The following is a 20,128-nucleotide window of genomic DNA, read 5'->3' as shown; positions in this document are numbered from 1 at the left end:
GTTCTGCTGGGGAGAGCTGGGGTCCCCACTGAGCCCTTTCCCTGTTGTTACTGTTGCCATAACAACAATAATAAATGACCACCAGGGGCTTTCCTGTTTATGATGCATTTTTACTCTTTTATCTGTTGAATTGTGTCCCCAAATTCATATGTTGAAGTCCTAGCTCCCCCTACCTTAGAATGTGACCTTTTCGGGAACAGGGTCCTTGCCGATGTAATTAGTTAAAGTGAGGTCATCGGGGTGGGCCCTAATCCAATACAAGTGCGTCCTCATAAAAGGAGGAGATTTGGACACTGACACACAGGGAGAGGCCACGTGATGAGGCAGAGATAGGGTGATGCGTCCACAAGCCAGCAACCCACCAGCAGAGATGGGAGAGGCCAGGAACAGATGCCCCAATCTCAGACGACTGGCCCCCAGAACTGTGAGAGAATTTCTGTTGTTCTAAGCCACCCAGAGCGTGCACTTTGTTATGGCAGCCGCAGGAAGCTAACGCTCCTTCCTTCTCACCAGGCAAGCGCCAGGATTAGGCCCTGGTGCCCAGGGGGTAGAAGCCCCTGCAAACTGTAGGGGATACAGAGACCCACAGGCACAGCCTGCAGGACGGTGCAAGTCTGCTGTGTGTCCTTGGGCAAGTTGCTGAACCTCTCGTGACTTCCATTTCCTCATCGTGAGGAGATGATGGCTGGACCCTCTGCAGCTGGGTTGCCCTTAGGGTCGTAGGGTCTCGCAGAGCAATTGGCGGAGGATCCGGGCCTTTTAGAGCCCGGGGGTGGGGCCCTGGTGGTGAGGGCGGGCCCTATAGGGCGAGGGGCGGGGCCAAGCGACCAGGGGCCGCTCGCCGCTCGACGTGATCGGCGCTCCCGTGGGGGCCTGCTCGGCGCTCGGCCGGCTGTCCTGCGTACGGCGCGCGTCGCTCTTGGAGACTCCGGGCGCCGCCATCATGTCGACGGCCATGAACTTCGGGTCCAAGAGCTTCCAGCCGCGGCCCCCGGACAAGGGCAGCTTCCCGCTGGATCACTTCGGTGAGCGGGGGCGGTCGGGGCTCCCCGGCCGGACCGGCGCAGCCCTGGGCCGGCTCGTTGGAGCCGCGCGGCCGGGGCGGCACTGCGTCTGCTCGCGGTGCGGGCGGGGCCGCTGAGGCTGGGTTCGGCCCGGCCGGGTCCGGTCCCGGCTCAGGGCCTCCCGTCGCGGCCCGAGGGTGGGAGCCGGACGGGGTGGGCCCTCGGAACCGGGGAGGGGGCGCGGAGTCCCGGCCTCCAGTCTGGGGCCGACGTTGCGTCGACAGAGTTCTTCGCGGGTGTGAGGCCCGCGGGGTTAAACGGGTGTCTCTCGCGAGAGCGATGGACGCTCCTGATCGCCGCAGACTGCGTGGAAAGCAAGGCTTCGGAGATAGGTTTATGGATGGATTTTTTGTGTGCCAGCACTTTACTGGCACATATTAGACCCACGCGGCAACGTCGGGAGAACCCTGCGTGAGCTCCCTGGCGCCGCCGCCTGGCTGCCCTCTTTCTCCTGTACTTCCTTTCCCACTTGGTACAGTTGCTTTTTCTAGTCTGTTTCCAGCGTGTTTCGGGAGGAAACCAGTTTTCAAAGGGGGAGGAGGGGGGCTGCCAGTAAGGCTGCCGGGCGGGCCTGTCATGTTTTCACTTTAAAAAGGAAACACTTTTCTGTTTCGTTCCAGGTGAATGTAGAAGCTTTAAAGAGAAATTCATGAAGTGTCTCCGGGACAATAATTTTGAAAATGCTTTGTGCAGAAATGAGTCAAAAGAATATTTAGAGTGCAGGATGGAGAGGCAAGTACACGCCAACAGTTATTTATGACTTCTCCCCCCTCCCGCGTCTCTGGCTAAAATGTTTATTCCAAGAGGTCGTTAACTGGGGGCCTCACTCAGGCCTCAGTTCAGCTTGTGTTTTGGAGCTGTAGGGCTGCTTGCCCGTGAGGTTGAGGCTTTTCAGAGATTCAGTTGTACTCCAAGTTGTTTAGCAATCACGGGAACCTTTTCTCCAGTGATAGCATTGGACATGATTGCCTTCCTCCGAGGATTTTCTTTCCAAATTTGGGTGCTACTGACATGTCATTCAGCTTTCAGAATCGCACATCATAAAAATGCTGACTGAGTCAAAAGATTTGAAGATTTGTGGGTACGCAGCTTATTCCTTTAAATATTTTTCTTGGAACATAAAAGTATTTGCTCTGTTGTTTTGTTCCACGTCGGCTCAGAGCTGTTTGCAGTGTGACAGGCGAGACAGTGGGCCCTGTGAGGAACGATGAACGACGAGTGATTCTTCCTGTCTTAATCAGAATTTACCGGACCTCACCTTTAAAGAAAACAAGAACGCTCCTAACTGATCTGTTGAGATTTTCCTTAAAATAAGTACTATTGTAAACCTTCACGGGGATAGTGTGTAACGTATAATTACATCCTTGGGTGGGAACTTTTATTTCTGCCTTTTGAGCCCTTCGTTAGTTCACTAAGGAGTCGAGTCATCAGAGGCCTTGTCTGAAGACAGGTTGACATAAATCAATGCACTCTGAGCCCTATTTTCGTTTTCCCGAAACAAACTCAGACACTCCCCTCCAGGCAAGATCTGCTGTGCTTCTCAGGCCCCAGTGTGTTGAGGGCTGTCGGGGACACTGGGGACGGGCCCTCACGTGGCCTCCTGCGTCGTGCAGGCTCGCGGAGCTGGCGTCTGGCGGCGGGCCGGCCCGAAGCAGCTCTGCCGTCCCCGAGCGGCGCGTCGGTCGGATCTGCCCGTTCCAGTCACTCTCTTTCAAATTGATGCATCTTCAAAACACCTGAACTCCGTGAGTTCCTTCTTGGTGGGGCCACGCCTCCGAGACCGAGTTTGGAGCTGGTCTCCGCCCCGTGTGAGGGTGTGAGCAGGTCGCCTGCCTCCCCGAAGCTCGGGTCACCGTCCCTGGGTCAGTCGTCCCTGGGCCAGCACGGGGCCCAGAAGCTCCTGTGTGAGGTTGCTCGGAGGGTTTGGCTGGTTGGGTCCCAGAGCAGCTCCTGCTGCCCGACCAGGGCTTCCAGGCAGGGCCAGCACAAGGGCCCTCTTTTCCCCATTTGCGCCTGGGAGCGAGCTGCCCGCGTCTCCATGTGGTGGCCCCTCGCCCAGCGCAGCTTTTGGGCACCAGCCTCCCTGGGCCGCTGAGGGCGTGGGGGGCAGGGACGCGGCCGGCCGCGCTGGGGGTCCCACGGTTCAGGTGGCTTCCCTGGTTGGTCAGGCGACGTTGGGACGCATGTACGGGGATGTACGTGTCTCTGACTTGGCCAGTTATTTTGACTGGAGATTTTCAGTTTGTTTTCAGTGAAAATCCTCAAACATACAAAAGCAGAGGATCGTCTGGATCTCCATAACCATCACCCAGATTCAGGGTCAAGATTTTTCCCATTTTGCCCTTATCCATCACCCTTTTTAAAAGCCTCTTTTCTCCTCCTCTTTTTTCTTTTCTGCTGACATCCCAGACCTTATTTTGCCCCTACCTACCTCACGTGTGTCTTTTTAAAAACCAGACCGCAGTAGAGTTTGCAAATCGCCTCACGAGGACTCGGGCCCTGTCAGCCTGAAGTGGCCGTGTCTGCGACTTAGGTGGGGGCACGTTTTCTCACGGCAGCAACTGTTAAAATGGGGGTTGCACTGTTGGCAGAGACCCAGCAAACACACATCTGATCCACGACCTCAGGTCCGGTTCCCGCCCGAGGCCGGGCCTCCTGACCGGGTGCCAGAGGGTAGAGCAGGCGGTCCCGGGAAAGCCCTCTGCCCGACCCAGGGTGCGACCAGTGAACACTGGTTACTGTCATCAGGTGCGGGCAGGTTCCCTCCGGAGGCGCTGTCTCCTGGCCTTTTCCAGCTCCCAGCGACGCCATGTCCTCAGCCCGAGGCCCCTTTCTCCACCCTCACGGTCCACAGTGCTGCATCTGTCCCATCCTCTCTCTTCTTTACATTTTTTCTCTCTGACCAGAGCCAGCAAAGGTTCTCTAATTTTAAGGATTCATGGGATTAGGTTGGGTCCACCTGGATAAACCGCGGTGGTCTCATCTCCAGATCGGCTGATTGACAACGTTATTTTCATCTTCAGCCTTAACTCCCCTCCCGTGTAAGGCCACACTCACAGGCTGTAGGGATTAGGGTGTCATCTGGGGGTCGTGGTCCTGCCGACCGCAGTGAAGTCTGAGGAGTCAGTTTGAAGAGCTGTCGGCCAGTTGTACTCTTTTGGCAAAGATGTGCGAAGGTTTATCGTTGTTTGCCTGTTTTGGGTTTAGGGAGTGTCTTGTGCATCCCATCACTGTGCAGTTGGTTTAATCTGCTGCCGGGTTAGATTGTGCCGCCTGGGGTTTGCGATTCTGGGGACATCGTCTTAAGGACTGTTGCTGGGCCGCTGGGTTTCATGGGCGTGGCAGTCGGGGGCGGGGGTGGAGGGACTGCACCCCAGAGCCGCCAGGCTCTCCTTCACCCCTGCACCTCGACCCGCTCCGCCTCTGGTCTCCTGCTGGCTGTCTAGGCGGCCGGCCCCGCGAGTTCCGGGGCCACGTGACGAGGGAGGTGTGGCCGGGAGCACAGCGGGGCTCCTCTGTCCCGCCCTCGGGGGTGCAGGTCTAAGGGTACCGCTCAGGGTCTGTTCCCAGGGCAGAGCGGTTGGGGCTGAGATGGTGGCGGGTGCCCAGGGCCTACCTCGTCCTTTTCCCGGCCACCCTGACAGCTCTCACTTCTCCTTTCAGGCAACTGATGGCACGAGAACCCCTGGAAAAACTGGGATTTGGAGATTTGATAGATGGAAAGTCAGAGATAAAGACGGAACCGTGATGGGAAGAAGCCCGCAGGGCTGTGTGGGGTTGTCCGACTACCTGCCGCCCCAGCAGCTTGCGTGTAGGTACCGTGGCTCAGGAAGGGGCTTTGGTGACGCCCGCGAGGTGCCGCTTGAAATCAAGACAGACACCCTCCCTGATGGACGCGCCTCGTGGCTGGGAGATGGCTCGTCTTCCGAAGCCTCCAGAAGGACTCTGGAACACCACTGTCCCTTTTAGATCCCGCTTTCCCCCAGGAGCGCTAGGGTTTATCTTAAGTTCAGGTGTGCGATGGGGCTCCCGGGAGGTGAGGGGCCGGATGACGTCCGCCTCGTGAGTGGGCGCCGCGGGTCCCTGTGAGATGCTGGATTCACACCACGGGTTCTGCGTGTCTCTTCGGTGCAAAAGTGATAAATGTTCACGAATTGTCTGTTATGTAGACAGAGATTGTCAGGAAAACGTTTCCTAGCAAATGGTTTTCTCTTTGTACTCATAAATATACGTGTCTTTTCTTTCTTTCTTTTCTTTTTTAAACAAAAGTAGAGGATAAGCTTGGAAGTGGGAAGCAGTCTGGCTTTTGATGTACCTGACTTCTTGATTTTTTTTCTGGTGAAGCACAAACACCAGGTATCTTTCTAGTCCAGGGCATTTTCTGATTTGGATCAGACGATATTTGTAAAACTAGATGGTGTAATTTTAAGAACTATTTGCTGTAACTGAGAAACAGATCATCCCCCCGTCAATCGATGTGCACCGTGGCCTCCAGTGCTTTTACTCCGAGGAAGCCCCCGGGACCGCAGCCAGCCCTGCTTCCCGGCCAAGCGTGGTCGGGGCAGCGCGTTCCCGCTGAGAGCTGCCCAGGGCGCTGTCAGGACAGACCTCCTGGGAGTGCAGGCCCCGCGGTGGCGTTTCTGGGACGCCTTGTCGTGTGGGCTCAGAACCACAGCGGAGCCCCCGGACCTGCCCTGTGGGCTGCCTTCCCTGGCCCCCAGTCAGCTGGCTTTTGTCCCAGTGTGGCCAGTGCTGGGAGGATCCAGGCGTGTCCCCGCTGGTGGGCACAGCCGGCCCTGATCCCGCCCCTCCTCTGCCTGGCGACCCAGGCCGGGCTCCGGGAAACCCTCGTGCTCTGCTCCTCGGCCGTGTTCAGTTCTCTGTGTTGACGTCCCTCTGCCTCGGTCCTACGGTGGTGGCCGTACTCGGTCAGGCCCTCCCTGACGGTCCCTCTGAGGCTGGGCCCATCTCCACGGGTCTCCCCAGCACCGCTGGCCACGGTGGTGGTCCAGCACCAGGCGCTTCATCTGCGGTTTGTCACTGTTCCGCGTCGGCTCTCTGTGCTTCTAATTGTGCTGCAGCTTGTTTCCATATTTTTAGCTAGGTTATGAAAAGCCATGGTTTCTATCACCAGTGAGCCACGAAAATATTTTGTGTTTTCCAACAGTGCAACGTCGCACACGCACAAGGTTGTTTATCGCAGTGTTGTCTGCAATTGGAAAGCATTTAGAGACGGGGCCCTGGGCGGCCGCAGGAAGGACTGGGGGAGAGAGAACGGAGCGCCCCGCGCTGCCCCAGGGGTGGCACACGGTGGGCGGGCTCCGCGAGGGAACGCAGGGCCCAGAGAACGTCGCGGTGAGAGAGAGAAGGAACCAGCGCCACACCCGCGTGCTTGAGCAACAAGAAGCTCCGGAAGGCAAACTGGAAACCAGTGCGGATGGTTGCCGGCGGGTGGGGAGGTGGGGGGGTGGGGGGCAGCTCTCTGAGTGCTTCTGACTCGGAGCCATGTTCTTGTTTTATGTGCTCAAAAGATAAACCAGGACCTGGGGGGCCACCGTGGGACAGCGGCAGCGACCCCGAGCCCAGCCGTGTCGCAAACGCTGACTCTGCCCACGGCAGAGGGGCCGGCGGGGTGGGACTTGCCCAGGTAGCTTTGGAAAATAGTGTTTTGACTAAAGCTAGAGGCAAAAAGACAAGATTTGTACCCTGGTTAGTATGTTGGTTCTTCACATCGACAATGGTTCTGAGGCTGTGAGCTTTAAGGTGGAAAAAGCTGGAGCTGTGTTGTGGGTGATGCGAGCTGGGGCTGTGGGATCCTGGTTCTCCGACATCTGCAAGGGCAGCGGGTAGAGAAGCAGACGTACAAGTGTGTGTGCGTGTGCGCATGTGTTCGTACGGACATCCCCTCGCTCTGGGCACCAAGGGACCAGGGGCAGTGACCCCTGGCAGCACGGATCTGAGCCTCTCTCCAGCAGGAGGACCCAGGGGCAGGAAAGTCCAGATGAGCCTGGACCCTCTTGTGTCAGAAGTAAGGCACTGCTGGAACCATGATGGGCTTGTCGAGAGGACATGTGATGGAGCTCCCAGTGGCCCGATCGGGGACCAGCGGGGCAGCAGAAGGAAGGACTGTAATGGGCTTTGGCTGCGGAATCAGCTCCTACCCAGGAGTCCCCGTTGATGGAAATAATGCATGGAGTAAACGTATCAGTGCAGGAAGGGACGGCCCCTCCTCCGGATCCCAACCCACATGGAAGGAAGGGGCGTCGGTGGTCTTGAGGTGGGCGGGCAGCGTGATGTGGAACAGGTTTGCCTGGTCTGGAGGGCGCCCCGCCAGGCACTTGGCAAACAGCTGAGGCTTCTCAGCGTGGTCGCCTGACTGCCCGGTCACCACAGCGCCTGCCCCGACCGATGCCCTGAGAAGGCAGCATTGCTTCTGCCGTTGTCTTGCCCGGAGTGCCTCACCTCAGTCTAATGAGCACACGCAGACACACCTGACATGAGGGACGGGCTGCAGAGTGAAGAACAGCGCTCCCCAGGAGGGCCGCGTCCTGGAGGACAGATGGAGGGGCTGCCCCGGGCCAAGGGTCCAGGGAGGCTCGGGCCACCAGGGAGCCCGAGGGCCCGCAGGTCAGTCACAGCACTTCTTGTCCTGTGCTCGCAGAGGGTGTCGTCGGGAGAAGCGGGCAGATAGAACTGTGGCCTGTTTCTGCAGCTTTCTGGAAGTCTGAAATTATTTCAGAATCGTTTAAAAAAATGTTTTGTGCTAAGCTCTTTGTAGTTGAACTTTCTATATACGTGATTGGGTAAATACTCATTTTGAAACACATTCATAAATCTCAAATAGAATGCAGACGTAGTGGTTTCTGCGTCGGGAGGGGGCAGTCGGGCTCTTGACAAAGGGCAGCAGCTTCCCGCACTGCCTGCTGTCTCCTGGGTCTCAGTTGCTAACAATGCCAGGCTCAGGGGTCCAGACGTCCTGTCTGGTCCTGCCAAAGCTCCTGTGAGATATTTTTGGTTGCCCATCATTTGTCATGTAAAGAATGCCTTTTGTTTCTCGTATATACTCGTCACAATGAGCCAGTGACATTATTAGAAGACAATTTCCAGAGTGTTTTCCAAGTGTCCTCCTTAGGCAGGAGGTAAGCCGGAGCAATCAGGTCAGACCTGGGCCCACAGCTGCCTTCCTGGCAGGTGAGGCCAACGGAGCCCCTTGACCTGGCTCTCACTCCAGCCCCTGGGGCGGAAGCTCGGGGCGCAGGGCCAGGCCACCCTCCGTCCACAGCCTCGCGCAGGCCTCCACTCTGCTGGCTGGGCCCCAGGTCCTTTTAGCAACTCTGTGAAAACCTCAAGCAGCACACAGGGTGGCTGGAATATGTTTACTGTTTAGGAAGGCAGTGTTTTTATTTTTTAAAAAAGGCAAGTCAGGTTTCTTCCCCACTAACAGGTCAGCACAGACTTGGTGGCTTAAACAACACATTTATGCTCCAGCCTGGAGGCCACAAGTCCAAAGGCTCCCGTGAGCCGCTTCCTGCCGGGGGTTGTGGGGAGGGTCCGTCTCCTCCTCTTCCAGCTCCTAGAGGCGCCGCGCTCCGTGGCCCGTGGCCCGTCCTCCATCTGAGCCGGTGGCTTCTCTCCTCCCCGACTCAGCCTCCTCCCCACACCTCTCTCTGGCCCTGGCCCTCCCACCTCCTTCCTGTTAGGGCCCTCGTGATGACATTGGGCCCCACCCCCACCCCCGGCATAATCCCGCCTCCCTTCTCAAGACCCCTGACCACACCTGCACAGTCGGGTTCCGGGACCAGGACGCATGCACTTCAGGCCGGTCCTCAGCCGACAGCACCACCTGCCGGCGGTTTGGGAGGACGCTGGAGCACGGCACGGGGTCCCTGAGTGGCTGGGTGGCGGGTGGCTTGCTCGGGCTCCAGGACAGCTGAGCGCTTGTCCTCGTGATCCGCAGCAACCCAGTTGTGGGTCGAATTTTCTCAGGGCTGAGTTTAAATCCCTATTTTTTTCGGACTCTTTGGTACTGGCTTTGCTGCTGCTTGTTGCTGGCAGACAGAGAATGGGTATGTACTTAATAACCGGGATCAGAAAGTCACTGCCAGCGTGGCGTGTGGGACGGGGTCCCCCTTCTTGTCAGGTGTCTGTCTGGACGTCCCCTGATTCTCTGCAGGTGTGAGCGGGTTTGGAACCCTGAACAGCAGATGTTCAGGGTGCCTGCCAGTCTGGGTGGTTTCCTGGTATTTTTCTTACTTCTTTTTTTATAAACTGTTTATTTTCCGTCAACCTATTTCCATTTTAAGAGTTTGTGGAAGAACAGCTTCAGGCCACTCGGTGGTTCCTACCCTCTCAGTGGCCTGAGCCGTGGGAGCTGCAGACCCGTCTTCAGTGGGGAACTGCTGAACAGGCACAGAGGGCACCTGCACACCTTCGGACCAGTCCGCCACCTCCGGCTGCGTAGCGGTGAACTTTCTTCATGGCTGTATTTTATAACATGCACGTATCATTTTTATAGAAACAATAAGATCATTAGTTTAAAGAAGCTCATTGTGTTTAGTTGTATTTTATGTCCTCGGCAAGTTGCGTGCCTGTGGTTGGAACTTGCTGCGGCCCATGAGCAGAGACTGTGCTGGCTTGTGTGTTGGGGGCCGTGTGGCCTTGCTGGTTGAGGGCAGGCTTGCCGCCACCAGGCTGTGGACCCTGTCGGCTCTTAAGGGAGGGGCCGCGTCGGTTCCCCATGGGAGGTGGGAGCTCCGGCAGTGACCCTGGGGCGGGGGACAGGCTGGCCCCCACGAGCGTGTCTTCCTGTCCGCGGTGCCGCTTCCCCAGCCTTTACTGGGGAAGAAAGGGCTCCTGTCTCTCGTGTCTGTCATTCTACCTGCCTGGTGCTTGAGGTCAGTCTTTTAGTGAAATTAGGTATTTCTGGACGAGAAAATAAGGGTTTTATTGTTGCAAGAGGCATAAGGAACTTGCTGTTAACCCGTGGAGCAAGTGACCTTGTCTTAACACTGTGAATAAAGTCTCTCCTGGAGGGATGGAATCAAGTCTCAGCTGTGTTTGTGGAGTGGGGGGTCCCTCACCCCGGGAACAGGGCCGAGGGTGCTGTTGCAGAGCCCCGGGGGGAAGCGGGGTTTGGCTTTCCGCCATGTTCCCTGCAGGGCCTGGCAATAAACCCACGACTTCCAGCACCTTCCGGGAGCCTCCATCTGCAGGATTCTGCCGGCGGCCCTTGCGTGGGATTTACAGAGCTACGTGCGAGGACAGATGAGGACTCAGCTTCTGGGGGCCCAGCAGTGTCTCTGATGGCCGCTTTCTGAGTGTGAAGGGAAGCAGATCTCTTGGGCACTGGGGACAGAGCGAGGCCCCATGATGGACGCTGGGGGCTGCAGACTGTGTTGGGGGGACAGGCAGTCCCGGCGAGGGAGGGTCTGTGGCACCTCGGCGCTGGGGGGACAGAGCTTTCTGAGGACGCTGAGCCGCGTTACCACGTCGGGGCGGGGGAGGGGGCAGTTAGGGTTGGTTAGGCCAGGGGTGGGCCGGCCTTGCCACCGAAGGACAGAAGCCTGGGGGCTTTCCCCTTCCGGCGACTGCGGTCCTGGTGCCTTGGGGACAGAATGTGGTGGTGTGGCGGCCCCTGCTGGACGGTGGCGGCACTGCAGCGCCTGAGAGTCACCTGTGGGAGGGCTGTCCCCTGGGGCCCCCAGGGGACAGTGTTATGTGCAGTGGCCTCCACGCTCCAGGACCTAAAGATTGGACCAGGGCTGTGCACCCCTGAGGCCCCAGGTCCTGCTGACACGACGGCCCAGCTGGGGGCTGGGGGGCCCTGAGCGCAGTGGGGGCCCCAGCCGAGGCTCATCAACTCCCCCTGCCCCCCAGCGCCTGGGCCAGCGCCCTGCTCAGCACGGGCTCAGTGACGGCGGCAGGCGGCTTGCCATCCACACCCGCGGGCTGTGTGCCAGAGGGCGGCCGAGCCCCGTCCAGAGGAGACCACCCTGGGGCAGAGGGGGCTGGAGGAGGGCTTGCGCCAGGCCTCCCTCCCCGGCCTCTCTCTGAACACAGAGTCCTGGGCATGATGACTGTGGGGCGGGCTTTCCAGAGACCCCTGTGCCCTCGCTGGGTGGCAGCGCCCCAGACTTGGCTCCTGACCCCACCATTTGATGGTTCCCACCCTCACGGCCCTGGGATGGGCTGTGGTCAGCCAGGGGTTCTCACCAGGTGGCGGCTGAGGCTCCCCGAGGCCGTTCCCGCGTGGCCGGCACCTGAGCTGAGGGGACTCAGGCAGACTGGCCTCCACGGGGCCTCGGCAGGGTGGCGGCTCAGGAGAGCAAGACAGAGACCGAGACGGAGAGCTAGAGGGAGAGACACAGAGAGAGAAGGAGAGACACACAGAGAGGGAGAGACACACAGAGAGGGAGAGACACAGAGAGAGAAGGAGAGACACACAGGGAGGGAGAGACACACAGGGAGGGAGAGACACAGAGAGAGAAGGAGAGACACACAGGGAGGGAGAGACACACAGGGAGGGAGAGACACAGAGAGAGAAGGAGAGACACACAGGGAGGGAGAGACACACAGGGAGGGAGAGACACAGAGAGAGAAGGAGAGACACACAGGGAGGGAGAGACACACAGGGAGGGAGAGACACAGAGAGAGAAGGGGAGACACACAGAGAGGGAGAGACACAGAGAGAGAAGGAGAGACACACAGGGAGGGAGAGACACACAGGGAGGGAGAGACACAGAGAGAGGGAGAGACACACAGAGAGAAGGAGAGACACACAGAGAGGGAGAGACACACAGGGAGGGAGAGACACAGAGAGAGAAGGAGAGACACACAGGGAGGGAGAGACACACAGGGAGGGAGAGACACAGAGAGAGAAGGAGAGACACACAGGGAGGGAGAGACACACAGGGAGGGAGAGACACAGAGAGAGAAGGAGAGACACACAGGGAGGGAGAGACACACAGGGAGGGAGAGACACAGAGAGAGAAGGAGAGACACACAGGGAGGGAGAGACACACAGGGAGGGAGAGACACACAGGGAGGGAGAGACACAGAGAGAGAAGGGGAGACACACAGAGAGGGAGAGACACACAGGGAGGGAGAGACACAGAGAGAGAAGGGGAGACACACAGAGAGGGAGAGACACACAGGGAGGGAGAGACACAGAGAGAGAAGGGGAGACACACAGGGAGGGAGAGACACACAGGGAGGGAGAGACACAGAGAGAGAAGGGGAGACACACAGGGAGGGAGAGACACACAGGGAGGGAGAGACACAGAGAGAGAAGGGGAGACACACAGAGAGGGAGAGACACACAGGGAGGGAGAGACACACAGGGAGGGAGAGACACAGAGAGAGAAGGGGAGACACACAGGGAGGGAGAGACACACAGGGAGGGAGAGACACAGAGAGAGAAGGGGAGACACACAGGGAGGGAGAGACACACAGGGAGGGAGAGACACAGAGAGAGAAGGGGAGACACACAGAGAGGGAGAGACACACAGGGAGGGAGAGACACAGAGAGAGAAGGGGAGACACACAGAGAGGGAGAGACACACAGGGAGGGAGAGACACAGAGAGAGAAGGGGAGACACACAGGGAGGGAGAGACACACAGGGAGGGAGAGACACAGAGAGAGAAGGAGAGACACACAGGGAGGGAGAGACACAGAGAGAGAAGGGGAGACACACAGGGAGGGAGAGACACACAGGGAGGGAGAGACACACAGGGAGGGAGAGACACAGAGAGAGAAGGAGAGACACACAGGGAGGGAGAGACACACAGGGAGGGAGAGACACAGAGAGAGAAGGAGAGACACACAGGGAGGGAGAGACACACAGGGAGGGAGAGACACAGAGAGAGAAGGGGAGACACACAGAGAGGGAGAGACACACAGGGAGGGAGAGACACAGAGAGAGAAGGGGAGACACACAGAGAGGGAGAGACACACAGGGAGGGAGAGACACAGAGAGAGAAGGGGAGACACACAGAGAGGGAGAGACACACAGGGAGGGAGAGACACAGAGAGAGAAGGGGAGACACACAGGGAGGGAGAGACACACAGGGAGGGAGAGACACAGAGAGAGAAGGGGAGACACACAGGGAGGGAGAGACACACAGGGAGGGAGAGACACAGAGAGAGAAGGGGAGACACACAGAGAGGGAGAGACACACAGGGAGGGAGAGACACACAGGGAGGGAGAGACACAGAGAGAGAAGGGGAGACACACAGGGAGGGAGAGACACACAGGGAGGGAGAGACACAGAGAGAGAAGGGGAGACACACAGGGAGGGAGAGACACACAGGGAGGGAGAGACACAGAGAGAGAAGGGGAGACACACAGAGAGGGAGAGACACACAGGGAGGGAGAGACACAGAGAGAGAAGGGGAGACACACAGAGAGGGAGAGACACACAGGGAGGGAGAGACACAGAGAGAGAAGGGGAGACACACAGGGAGGGAGAGACACACAGGGAGGGAGAGACACAGAGAGAGAAGGGGAGACACACAGAGAGGGAGAGACACACAGGGAGGGAGAGACACAGAGAGAGAAGGGGAGACACACAGGGAGGGAGAGACACACAGGGAGGGAGAGACACAGAGAGAGAAGGGGAGACACACAGAGAGGGAGAGACACACAGGGAGGGAGAGACACAGAGAGAGAAGGGGAGACACACAGAGAGGGAGAGACACACAGGGAGGGAGAGACACAGAGAGAGAAGGGGAGACACACAGAGAGGGAGAGACACAGAGAGAGAAGGAGAGACACACAGAGAGGGAGAGACACACAGAGAGGGAGAGACACAGAGAGAGAAGGGGAGACACACAGGGAGGGAGAGACACACAGGGAGGGAGAGACACAGAGAGAGAAGGGGAGACACACAGAGAGGGAGAGACACACAGAGAGGGAGAGACACAGAGAGAGAAGGGGAGACACACAGAGAGGGAGAGACACACAGGGAGGGAGAGACACAGAGAGAGAAGGGGAGACACACAGAGAGGGAGAGACACACAGGGAGGGAGAGACACAGAGAGAGAAGGGGAGACACACAGAGAGGGAGAGACACAGAGAGAGAAGGAGAGACACACAGAGAGGGAGAGACACACAGAGAGGGAGAGACACAGAGAGAGAAGGGGAGACACACAGAGAGGGAGAGACACACAGGGAGGGAGAGACAGAGAGAGAGAAGGGGAGACACACAGAGAGGGAGAGACACACAGGGAGGGAGAGACACAGAGAGAGAAGGAGAGACACACAGGGAGGGAGAGACACAGAGAGAGAAGGAGAGACACACAGGGAGGGAGAGACACACAGGGAGGGAGAGACACAGAGAGAGAAGGAGAGACACACAGAGAGGGAGAGACACACAGGGAGGGAGAGACACACAGGGAGGGAGAGACACAGAGAGAGAAGGGGAGACACACAGAGAGGGAGAGACACACAGAGAGGGAGAGACACAGAGAGAGAAGGGGAGACACACAGAGAGGGAGAGACACACAGGGAGGGAGAGACACAGAGAGAGAAGGGGAGACACACAGGGAGGGAGAGACACACAGGGAGGGAGAGACACAGAGAGAGAAGGGGAGACACACAGAGAGGGAGAGACACACAGGGAGGGAGAGACACAGAGAGAGAAGGGGAGACACACAGAGAGGGAGAGACACAGAGAGAGAAGGAGAGACACACAGAGAGGGAGAGACACACAGAGAGGGAGAGACACAGAGAGAGAAGGGGAGACACACAGAGAGGGAGAGACACACAGGGAGGGAGAGACACAGAGAGAGAAGGGGAGACACACAGAGAGGGAGAGACACACAGGGAGGGAGAGACACAGAGAGAGAAGGGGAGACACACAGGGAGGGAGAGACACACAGGGAGGGAGAGACACACAGGGAGGGAGAGACACAGAGAGAGAAGGGGAGACACACAGAGAGGGAGAGACACACAGAGAGGGAGAGACACAGAGAGAGAAGGGGAGACACACAGAGAGGGAGAGACACACAGGGAGGGAGAGACACAGAGAGAGAAGGGGAGACACACAGAGAGGGAGAGACACACAGGGAGGGAGAGACACAGAGAGAGAAGGGGAGACACACAGAGAGGGAGAGACACAGAGAGAGAAGGAGAGACACACAGAGAGGGAGAGACACACAGAGAGGGAGAGACACAGAGAGAGAAGGGGAGACACACAGAGAGGGAGAGACACACAGGGAGGGAGAGACACAGAGAGAGAAGGGGAGACACACAGAGAGGGAGAGACACACAGGGAGGGAGAGACACAGAGAGAGAAGGAGAGACACACAGGGAGGGAGAGACACAGAGAGAGAAGGAGAGACACACAGGGAGGGAGAGACACACAGGGAGGGAGAGACACAGAGAGAGAAGGAGAGACACACAGAGAGGGAGAGACACACAGGGAGGGAGAGACACACAGGGAGGGAGAGACACAGAGAGAGAAGGGGAGACACACAGAGAGGGAGAGACACACAGAGAGGGAGAGACACAGAGAGAGAAGGGGAGACACACAGAGAGGGAGAGACACACAGGGAGGGAGAGACACAGAGAGAGAAGGGGAGACACACAGAGAGGGAGAGACACACAGGGAGGGAGAGACACAGAGAGAGAAGGGGAGACACACAGAGAGGGAGAGACACAGAGAGAGAAGGAGAGACACACAGAGAGGGAGAGACACACAGAGAGGGAGAGACACAGAGAGAGAAGGGGAGACACACAGAGAGGGAGAGACACACAGGGAGGGAGAGACACAGAGAGAGAAGGGGAGACACACAGAGAGGGAGAGACACAGAGAGAGAAGGAGAGACACACAGAGAGGGAGAGACACACAGAGAGGGAGAGACACAGAGAGAGAAGGGGAGACACACAGAGAGGGAGAGACACACAGGGAGGGAGAGACACAGAGAGAGAAGGGGAGACACACAGGGAGGGAGAGACACACAGGGAGGGAGAGACACAGAGAGAGAAGGGGAGACACACAGAGAGGGAGAGACACACAGGGAGGGAGAGACACAGAGAAGGGGAGACACACAGAGAGGGAGAGACACACAGGGAGGGAGAGACACAGAGAGAGAAGGGGAGACACACAGAGAGGGAGAGACACACAGGGAGGGAGAGACACAGAGAGAGAAGGGGAGACACACAGGGAGGGAGAGACACACAGGGAGGGAGAGACACAGAGAGAGAAGGGGAGACACACAGAGAGGGAGAGACACACAGGGAGGGAGAGACACAGAGAGAGAAGGGGAGACACACAGAGAGGGAGAGACACACAGGGAGGGAGAGACACAGAGAGAGAAGGGGAGACACACAGGGAGGGAGAGACACACAGGGAGGGAGAGACACAGAGAGAGAAGGGGAGACACACAGGGAGGGAGAGACACACAGGGAGGGAGAGACACAGAGAGAGAAGGGGAGACACACAGAGAGGGAGAGACACACAGAGAGGGAGAGACACAGAGAGAGAAGGGGAGACACACAGAGAGGGAGAGACACACAGAGAGGGAGAGACACAGAGAGAGAAGGGGAGACACACAGAGAGGGAGAGACACACAGGGAGGGAGAGACGCACAGGGAGGGAGAGACACAGAGAGAGAAGGGGAGACACACAGAGAGGGAGAGACACACAGGGAGGGAGAGACACACAGGGAGGGAGAGACACAGAGAGAGAAGGGGAGACACACAGAGAGGGAGAGACACACAGAGAGGGAGAGACACAGAGAGAGAAGGGGAGACACACAGAGAGGGAGAGACACACAGGGAGGGAGAGACGCACAGGGAGGGAGAGACACAGAGAGAGAAGGGGAGACACACAGGGAGGGAGAGACACACAGAGAGGGAGAGACACAGAGAGAGAAGGGGAGACACACAGAGAGGGAGAGACACACAGGGAGGGAGAGACGCACAGGGAGGGAGAGACACAGAGAGAGAAGGGGAGACACACAGGGAGGGAGAGACACACAGGGAGGGAGAGACACAGAGAGAGAAGGGGAGACACACAGAGAGGGAGAGACACACAGGGAGGGAGAGACGCACAGGGAGGGAGAGACACAGAGAGAGAAGGGGAGACACACAGGGAGGGAGAGACACACAGAGAGGGAGAGACACAGAGAGAGAAGGAGAGACACACAGGGAGAGACACACAGAGAGGGAGAGACACACAGAGAGGGAGAGACACACAGGGAGGGAGAGACACAGAGAGAGAAGGAGAGACACACAGAGAGGGAGAGACACACAGAGAGGGAGAGACACACAGGGAGGGAGAGACACAGAGAGAGAAGGGGAGACGCACAGGGAGGGAGAGACACACAGGGAGGGAGAGACACACAGGGAGGGAGAGACACACAGAGAGGGAGAGACACAGAGAGAGAAGGAGAGACACACAGAGAGGGAGAGACACACAGGGAGGGAGAGACGCACAGGGAGGGAGAGACACAGAGAGAGAAGGGGAGACACACAGGGAGGGAGAGACAGCGCACCAGGCGGGAGCCGCACCCTTTCTCGGCAGCCTCGGAAGCCGCGTCCTCCCCGGGTTGGAGTGCCCCTGGCTCCCGCCCCAGGTGGGGGGAGCAGGTAGAGTCCACCTTTCAGTGGGGGGGGGCAACATCAGTGACGTTGTGGAAGATCCTGGGGGAGGGGAGATGGATGGATGAGGGATGGACAAGGTGGGGCGCAGAGGGCCCCTCACTGGGAAATCCAGGACCCCTCATGCCCTGCCCCATCCCCCTGTCCGAGGCCTGTCCTGACAGGTCGGGTCAGAGCCCGGGCCGGCTCTGTTTGCAGTCTGCAGAGCCTGGTGAGCTGTGAGACGCTTCCACAGGGGGCTGTGGGCTTCCCTGCCGCCTCCCTCTGGGGGTGGGAGGTCCCTCGTGCTCAGTCCTCAGGCCTGTGGTCCGATGCTGGAGACAAGCCTCAGGAGGCAGGTGGCCCAGGGCCTCCCCATCACTAAGGGCTGCTGAGGGGCGGAATGAAGGGCCCCTCCGTTCAGTGGACGTGGTGGGCTCAGCACAGGGGCTGGGACTGACACGTGGAAATACTCTTCAGGTCCGAGGGCTCACATGGGGAGACACGCAGTCTGCCCTTCCGTGACCGCGTTCTCTCACCGAGCATCGCGTGTTCAAGGTCCGTCCAGGTTCTAGCTGTGTCAGCACTTCCTTCCCTTCCGTGGCCGAGTCCTGTTCCACTGCAGGGAGGGACCGCGTTGTGTATCCATTCACCTGCCGATGGACACGGGTTGTTCCCCTTTGGCTCCTGGGAGTAACGCTGCACGTACGTGTTTCTGAGTGAACGTGTGTTTTCCGTCTTGGGTGTGTACCTAGGAGTGGAACTGCCGGGTCACGTGGTGAGTGTGTTTAAGCGTCAGCGCTGGTGAGTCTCTGTGGCTGGACGGCAGCCGTCCCAGCGTGTGTGCGGCCGTGTCTCGTCTCCCGGACTATGCGTGGTGCTGAGCGTCGACACGTGCACGCTGGCCATCTGTGCGCCTTCCTCGGAGAAAGCGCCGTGCAGATCCTCTTCCCGTTGACTTGTAAGAGTTCTTTACAAGTGAGTTTTTAAATTTTATTTATTTTACTTTTGGCTGCGTTGGGTCTTTGTTGCTGTGTGCGGGCTTTCTCTAGTTGCGGCGAGCGGGGGCCACTCTTCATCGCGGTGCGCGGGCTTCTCACTACGGTGGCTTCTCTTGTTGCGGAGCACAGGCTCTAGGCGCGTGGGCTTCAGTAGCTGTGGCCCGTGGGCTCAGTAGTTGTGGCTCGCGGGCTCTAGAGCGCAGGCTCAGTAGTTGTGGCGCACGGGCTTAGCTGCTCCGCGGCACGTGGGATCTTCCCGGACCAGGGCTCGAGCCCGTGTCCCCTGCATTGGCGGGCGGATTCTTAACTACTGTGCCAGCAGGGGAGCCCTTATAAGTGAGTTTGAGTGGCAATGATTTGCGTGTGAACTGCAGACCCACGGCTGGATGTTGCTGCTGCCGCGGGCTCCCCAGACTGCATCCGGGACCTTTCCGCGCGGCTCCCGCTCCTGCCCCGGCCAGGCCGCCCGTGCTCACTGCCTTTGGGAAGCCACGTCCTGGCAGCCTCACTCCAAGCCCGAGAGATGCTCCACCCTCCTCCTCCTGCCAGGTGCTGGTTCTCTTAGGGACACCAAGCAAAAAATATTTTTAAATGTCCCCAGACCCACTAAACAACCCATAGCGCCCTGCCCCCACAGAGACCCCACCCCATATGTCACCTCTGGGGACAGCCCTGAGACCCCGCCTTCCCAGGGGGTCTCCAGGGCCAGCGCCACTCTCAGGTGGAGAAACCGTCCTGGTCCCAGGGGCCTGTCCCTGCTGCCCCCTGGCTTTGGGGTGGGGAGGGGCCTCCATATCTGTGTCTGTTAAGCACACGCAAAGCTCCTGAGTGGCCCTGCTGTACCCAGGGTCACCTTTCCTTTGGGTTTTTCTGTGTTTCTCTTGGTGAGAAAAGAAAAAAAAAAGAGATCCTTTTTGTTGGGGGTGGGGCCGGAGGCTGAGGGCAGAGGCTCAGGAGTTGCACTGGGTGAGGGCTTTAAAACAGGAACTGTCCCGAGCCACACCAGGAAGCTGGTCCTCGTGGCCAGGCGCGTCCCTGTCGCGCATTTTAGCCACCATCTTCGTGCCACCTCCACCCTTCTGGGAGGTGCTTGCTTCCTCAGCCCCCATGAGTCCCGGCCCCCAGTGGAGGGCTGACCGCAAATCCCCAGCTACCCCGCTCCTGGGAAGGCCCACAGGGTCCCCTCCAGGGTCTGGCTCAGCAGGCCCGGGCAGGAGGGTGGGCGCAGGCGGAGGGATGCCGCTGCAGCCCTGCCCGAGGCCCCGGGAGGTTCTGGCCTGGTTCCTGCCCTGCTCCCTTCTTGCCCGGCGCCACCCCGGAACCTTGCGGTTGCTCAGCCCCAGAGCCACAGCGCGTCCCGGGAGGGGCTGGAAGGCAGCGCCCGCTCTCCCCACCCCCGTGCTGGGCTTGGGGCTAATTCAGCCTAAAGCCGGGTCTCAGGCCAGGGGCGCTGGCACAGCCTGGGGGTCCCCGTCTTCTG

The 20,128-nt window shown here is 58.6% G+C and overlaps 1 protein-coding gene across 1 annotated transcript; it reads left to right on the top strand.

Annotated features, from left to right (window-relative positions):
• Positions 1–901: 901 nt before the first annotated feature.
• LOC103006184 (cytochrome c oxidase assembly protein COX19) lies at positions 902–5,309 on the top strand. The gene is made up of 3 exons (XM_057530020.1): positions 902–1,025; positions 1,685–1,796; positions 4,728–5,309. Exons 1-3 carry the CDS (start codon positions 944–946, stop codon positions 4,810–4,812), a joined length of 279 nt encoding a protein of 92 aa, XP_057386003.1. The 5' UTR covers positions 902–943; the 3' UTR covers positions 4,813–5,309.
• Positions 5,310–20,128: the final 14,819 nt, after the last annotated feature.

This window comes from Balaenoptera acutorostrata, chromosome 15, assembly GCF_949987535.1.
Source record: "Balaenoptera acutorostrata chromosome 15, mBalAcu1.1, whole genome shotgun sequence".
Taxonomy (NCBI): Eukaryota; Metazoa; Chordata; class Mammalia; order Artiodactyla; family Balaenopteridae; genus Balaenoptera; species Balaenoptera acutorostrata.
This window is presented reverse-complemented; position numbering and strand designations above follow the sequence as displayed.